We start from the raw sequence: 7,221 nt of genomic DNA, 5'->3' as shown, positions 1-7,221 counted from the left end.
GACAAAAAACCTGCAGAATGTCCGAAGTAGCTGATGGGAGGACACAGCAGGAGGTTCTCCGCAGGATGCACAGGGGGGCATTGAAACAAAAATGAAATAAACAACCAAAAGAATATAAACAGCTCTAAAAAAAACGGTGCGACAGGCGTAGAAGACAGACGATGATGTCAAGAGGAACCTCCTGAGAAAGTTGGGACCCAATTCTGGAGATCATCCAGAGTTCATGTCTGAAAACAGCCTCAGATGACTCATGGGTGGATTGGTAATGAATGGAAGTCCCAGGTGACCACACACAGACAGATTCCTCACCTCAAAACGACACTGTTCTGACTCCTCTCCGTCACTGCCTCATCTTCGATTTCATTTCTGCATTTGCTTCCCCCCTCAAATTGCAAATTAAAAACAAAACGCACACTGCCCGACAACAGAACGACACACACTTGCTTTTAAATGACAATTTGTCGTTTATTTTCTATATTTTAAAGGTTTATTATTTACAAACAAAATAAACAAAAAAAAAATCAAAAATATTTTTTGACAAACACTGTTTGTCTGCATATTGTTGTAAGAAAGTCTACATTTACCTTTCTTCCGTCTGTATCAAATAACCAACTAATAGTTCGTTGTCTCTAAACCTTGGATTACATGAGCATGAGCTGAACAATGAGAGTGTGAGCGGTGCCGAGGAGGGTGGGGGGGCTCGCTGCGGCTCCCGACCCCCCCCCCCCCCCTCGCTCCGCTATGCACGTCATCAGTAAACATATGAAACCTGTGGTCATCGGAAACCAAACGAGCGTTTGGTGTGTCCTCTCTGGGCATTATACTCACTTCTTTTTGCATCTCTTTATTATTCTTTTTTTAATCCTCAAACCAACAAAACATAACAGAAAAAAAAAAGAAATATACAAATATATGTGCTGGTTTGTTGAGAGTCTCTATACTGCTAATATGTAAGCTCATTAGTTTTGTGTTGTACATCACCATTAATGCCCATTCCAGTATGTTAGTTTGTGATTGGTATAGTGAAAAAAAGCACATAGCTGGGAAGCTCTCCCTCCAAAGGCAAGTATCAAAAACAGCACAAACCAACAGTGCTGCTATCCATCTTGACTGTGCACTAGTTCCTATTCACTATGGCATATTCACAATTAAGCGCTCTCTGTTGTAAATAGAACAACCCCCTCCCTCCCCCACCTCCGACCTACTCACTCAGAACCTCGTACAGGATCAGGGCAGCGCAAACTCTCGGGGATATTGCTCCCGTCTCGGACTCATTCAACATCCCTAACTCTTCCTGAAATAAGCCCTACCTTCTCTTTTGTTTTTCCTTCGTTAAATGATCAGAAAGTGCAATTTAAATAACAAAGACAATGACTCAGAATGTTTTGCTTTGGCCAGTTCTCCTTCCACGCATCAATATTCATCCCAAACATCAGCGACTCGCGACAAAGAAACGTACAAAGGTTCTTCAAATTTTGAGTGTGACCTGACTGCAAGGTCAAAAGATTGCACTTTTTTCTCCTTCTTTTTTTCACTTTTAAACTGTACACGACCTAAATATCCTAAATAGCTCGACTGAGAACTTGAGGAAGAAAAAAAACCTGGCTCTAGATAAAAGTTCACATTGTAAGTTAAAAAGGTACCAATTGGATAAACGGAGACATTTGGCCATCATCATCGCTTGTTCCTTCCCCGTCTAAAAACACTGAGACATAGAACACGTAGAGTATAGTAAGAATGAACAGGCGGTCGTGTGCAGGAAGTGCCCCCCTCCATATCCCCCCCCACCCCCCCCCCCCCCCCCCCGCAAGCAACGAGCTCGCACGCTTAACGAAGGATGGAACATGGCTATAGTTTAGGCACGGATACTTAAGAATGTCCATGTGAAGAGTCAATGCTTCTGTTCACACACACACACACACACAGAGTCTAGGCAGACGGACAGTGAACGAAACGTAATCTAACATTAACATTTAACGTCAACATTTTTGAGATAGTATCTTTTTTTCTTTTAAGTATTTGTGACAGTGCATGCTTTCATGACAACTGGTGGATCGGCTGTATCGGTACACTATCGACATAATCTGGAGCCGAGACTTGTGGTCTTCTTCCAAAAGACGTCATCACCGAGGGCTTAGTCACTCCGAACTGATGGGGCCTTGAAAACCATGACTCTACGTAGAAGTAGTGAAATGACAGAACACGGACAGGGAGGGGCTTGAGCACAATGTACAATCAACAGTGTGTGCAGGAAAATGACCTGTGAGCCGTAATGGCTGCACAGTCATCAAATACTTTAGCTATTATAAGATTAAAATATTTGAAATCCTTTTTTTTTTTTCTTTTTCTTTTTGTTTAATAGAGTGAGTCACAGTATTCTGGCTTGACCTTGCCTCCCCCATCTCAGCGTCAGTCTGGGTCAGTTGAGAGTGGCTAAGCCCACGTAATGGATTTACATGAGAGAGAAACCTTAATGCAAACCAGCGTTCCCCCCCTTCCCCGACTTGCAGAGGCACAGAAAGACCTCAGTGAAAATTCGAACCCCTCTACACCCTTGAGAAACTGGATCGATGACGTCCATAAGCAAAAGAAAAACGTGCGTGTGGAAAATGTGCCGGGCTCTTACACTACGGCAATTGGGATGTTAGAGCGTACAGTTTGTATCACTGTAATCTCAATAAAAAATGTAAAAAATCTGAGCCTCATTTCTGTCATTTAATAATCCATCTCATAAAATAATCAGTTTAACTTAAAACATTATTAATAGTGGTTCCTAAAAAGAGCTGCTTTCGGGAAAATGAGGCGACAGAAAAGACTTGTTTTCTCTACGATGTGAATGTAGGTATATGTTCACTCGAACTATACTAGATCTAGGAGTAGTATACAGAGAGAGAGGGGGGTTATTAAATGTCATTAGCATTAAGTTGTGCTAGCTATTGCATTAAGGTTTGTTTATCTCTTATGAAACGTACGTATTTTTGTCTCTTAACCTTTTTGTCGCATTTAGATGATCCAGGTTCCTGATAGAAGTAAGACATTGTTATGATAGAGAATGCACCACACAGTATCTGTAAATACTAGCTCTACAAAACTATTTACAGCACACATATAGGTAATCTTTATGTCACAGTCTATTGCATAATGGTGATAATCTTTAGTTTATAAATATTATAAATATACACAGAATTTCTAAGCAACGTTACATAACAACTCAGCCATCTGAAATCAGAAATAGAAAAACAATAGCATCCATCCATATCTTTCTCCACACTCTAAACCAAAAAATACAGAAATCAGCATTTCTATTATCTATTCCCTTTTTGACCCATAACACTGTCAAGAGTTTGTTTGCGAGCCGCTGTGGGGATATAGCAGCTCAGCAGACTGGATTCTCATCGCTGAAAGCAACACAACACTTAGTTACAGTATTCGTTGGTTTCTGGGATGGAGGTTCAGGAAAATCGGCGTGTGAGATTTATTTTTACGTGTGCTTTCTGACATTATTCGTCAGAGTCGCTCGCACTTATTATTCCACAGTGGTGCCTAAAGCTTCTTAATAGGAGAAGATGATTTTCCTCTTCCTCAGTGGTAAAAAAAAGGAAAAAGAAAAAGAAAAGTCATTGTCGTAATCCACAATGCATTCCAGTTTTAAAAAAGAAAGCAAAAAAAGCAAAAAAAAACTTACATCATATATAATTCTTTATATTTCTCAGAAAGGAAGACTGATGTTTATACTACAGCTTTTAAACTGCCATTGCCAAATATTGTAGTTGGATTTTATACACAGTCACATACACATACACACACACTCGCACACATCATCCATCCACACAGCTATACATGCATACATACATACATATATATAAATATATAAATGTATGTACGTGTATAGCAGCATATATATATTTATATATATATATATATATATATATATATATATATATAAATGATTAATATGGCGTAAAAGAAACAGATGTGTCTGTATAATATACATTCTTAAGTTTAGGGAGACAATGTGTCTAAAATATAATACAAGGGCTTGTATGTACAGGATTTCTTTGAGGTTATTTTAGAATAAAACCGGAGAGAAACAAAAATGCTGGAGTTCCTCATTTTCATCTCTTTTGCTGTATCTCCATCTTTAAAATTGAATCCAAACATGTTTAAGTTTAAAAAATGAAAAGGGGGAACAAAAATGGGATCATAAATTTGATGCAAAACGCATTTTGTCTTGCTCAGTCTCCGTACTGCTCAGGACAGAATCTCTCCTCGATCCGGGGGATTCCCTGTGCTGGGTTGAGGATGAAGATGCTGCCGCTGCCACTGCTGCCGCCGCCGCTGCCGTGGCCGAGCGAACCGGGGGCAGAGCTCCTGATGACATCTGCCGGAACAAGTTGACCCGCTGGGGCACCGTAGTGCGGATGCCACCCGGCAGATTCATTCCCTGGATCGCTGCTGCTGATGGTGGCACGATGGAGGCCAGAGAGTCTCCTGAGGCTGGGTGCACCCTGGGCCCCAGAGATGTGTCATGTGGCAGTGACGGTTGGGAGGCCGATAAGTGTCGGACATCTCGACCCAAGCTGCCTGACTGAAGAGCCTGTGTGCTCTTGTGCATGTCTCCCCGCTGAGGTGAAGGGACCTGCTGCTGATGCTGAGGCGACGGCTGCTGCTGCTGTGCTGCAGAGGTTGCAGCTGCAGATGACACAGTGGGCTGCTGAGCGAGCTGCTGCTGTGTGGATAGAGATGGTTGGGCGAGGGGCTGCTGGATGAGTGACAGCTGGGAGCCTGTGCGCGAACCGTACTGGAAGCTCCGGCTTGCCAGAGGGGTCTGCACGGGCGGACTGCACATGGCCGCCGTGAAGGAGCAGGGCGACATGATCGCTCCCTGCTGCTGCAGCGGGGCCTGTGGGTTGATCGAGGAAGAACTCAGACTGCCATGGGAAACACTGGGTGCGGGGTAAATCCCCTGTGCTGCGGCAGTGGCAGCAGCCGGCAGCATGCGGGCAGCGGAGGCATTGGCTATAGCTGAAGCACTGAAGGTCAGGGGTACTGAGGACTGCTGGAGCTGATTGATGCCGAAGGCATTGGAGAAGGGCGGCTGGGCTGGTGAGTTAATGATGGAGTTTCCTGACATTGGGGTTGAGTTCATCCCGGTGACCGACATTTTGCGGTCCACCATCATCACCATCTCCCTGTCCTGACGGATAATCTGCTTCAATATCTCGTTCTCCTGCGTGTTGAAAACGCCGGCGTTCAGATCCTTCTGGAACTTCTGCAGCAGCAATGAGTTCTTCTTCCCTGTTGGGGTGCAGTCGGGAAAAGTGAGCACAAACAGCCATGGCAAACTTTGGTTACACTAAACCACAGGGACAGGGCAGAATTGAGGACAGTATTCATAAAGATTGCAGCTTGTATATCTCAGTAGTAAGACTGTGGCATGTTTGCATTTGCACAGAATTTCAAACGGAAGTTGCACGTTCCTGATTCCACCAAATGGTCTAATCTTACAAGCTGCATCTTTTTTATGTCCACTAAGTTTTGTCAAAATCGAATAAAAAGTGTGGAGAACATTGTATGGTAATGACTATGGAGAAGTATACAGGGGAGTGAAGGACACACAAGGAGACAGACATTACTAAAAGTGTGACGTGATAGCGTAGACTGTGAAAAGGTGCTGATGTGGACAATGGGACACAGAAGAATACTGATGAGTTGTACCCACACACGATACTGGACAGTTTTTTTTAAGAAGAGAAGACAAAAGGTCTTAGCTGGAAGAATACATTTAAAGTCACATTCTATTTAAATCACAATGACAACTCGACTAAAACACACCACAAGGACACTCAAGATAACCTTTAAGAGTTTCTAAGGTTAAATAAAAAAAAAAGACATCAACAAAGATCTATTTCTACATACACACTACTGTACCTTACCATAGATATTTTATAGGTAAATATTAATACATAATAATAAACTTTATACATCTTATCGCAGAATAACATGTTATCGTTAATGTTTATATTTGGATGAAATTATTTGGACGTTTTGCATCTATTGTAGTTAAGTATCTACACGATCGTATAATAAAAATAAATTCTCCCCTGAATAAAGTTAATATATAGTTGTGCACTCAAAAGGGAGTTTTCAGCCCACGGGCTAAGAACTCGTTCCCAGCTCGTCATAAACTCATGAACCATGGTAATAAAGGTTTGACAGATGCTGTCGTGCAACACCAAACATGTTCAAAGCTTTGGGAGTTTAGGAGCATACCTGTGGTAAAAATGCTACTTAAGGAGAGACGTCTTGAAACTGTTTTCTTATTGGAGAGGGAGCTGCCACATCAGGCGATAATGATAATAAAGAGGAATGCTCCCTTTAGCACGTTTGCTGCCGAATGACTGTGTCCACATTTATTGAGAGGATGCGTTTTCTTGTAATTACTTTTGACCTTGCATATCGACGGGGCTGCGGAGCATTATTTGTCGCTAAAGAAGACGGAGTGGAATTTCAGTGCGCTGAAGGCTTTAGCCACAGTCACTCAATCACTAAGCTCCGTCCTTGAGGACAGAATATTTTCTCAGGCAAGCTTCCAGTCGAGTCTGCAGCCCTCGCTGGACGGCTCTCTCCTCCTCAAGGCTGCTAACAACCCGTGCATTCAGCTATAAGAAAGGACCTTTACTGCCTGAGCAGCTGAAAGTGGATGGATGTTGTGTGTTTTTTTTTGCCGTGGGCGTCTCAGAATCAAGTTCTTCGTTTCACGTCCACTTTGACGGCAACAGACACTACAAGGTCGGGTAGTCAGGAGCTAAAGAACTAGCACCACGCACTTGACTATAGCGCTACTGTGAACTTACAGAGCTGCTCTCATTGCATTCTTAAAGGTGACGAGGTTAAACTCTGCAGATCGGAAGGACAACACATGTTTGTTATTTTTCCAAAGCAGAACCTGGTGAGGATGTGAATATTTGATGGTTTCATCAGCAAGGTGGTTAGATGAGGGGTTATTTCTGGGATTTCAAGCCATTTGGCATCAGTCACTGTGAAAAATATTCATAATTTGAAAGGGGAAATTGTCAGTGAGGTGCACTGTACCACGTACATACAATTTTCTGAATCAGGCAGAAGATACAGCTCATACAAATTGCACTGTTACCGGCCCCCGTGACGTACTCCAGGGTGCGTGCCATCTGTCTCATGTGTTCCTCCCCCTGCTGCCCT

The 7,221-nt window shown here is 42.8% G+C and overlaps 1 protein-coding gene across 1 annotated transcript in view; it reads right to left on the bottom strand.

The window, feature by feature from the left end:
* Positions 1 to 3,919: 3,919 nt before the first annotated feature.
* Positions 3,920 to 7,221, bottom strand: part of LOC128425385 (potassium/sodium hyperpolarization-activated cyclic nucleotide-gated channel 1) — a 65,453-nt gene continuing 62,151 nt past the window's right edge. Inside the window, exon 8 of the mRNA XM_053411975.1 lies at positions 3,920 to 5,298. Within this exon, the coding sequence (XP_053267950.1) occupies positions 4,202 to 5,298 (1,097 nt within the window). The 3' untranslated portion in view covers positions 3,920 to 4,201. The remainder of the gene's footprint in view (positions 5,299 to 7,221) is intronic.

This window comes from Pleuronectes platessa, chromosome 19 (genome assembly GCF_947347685.1).
Source record: "Pleuronectes platessa chromosome 19, fPlePla1.1, whole genome shotgun sequence".
Lineage (NCBI taxonomy): Eukaryota > Metazoa > Chordata > Actinopteri > Pleuronectiformes > Pleuronectidae > Pleuronectes > Pleuronectes platessa.
This window is presented reverse-complemented; position numbering and strand designations above follow the sequence as displayed.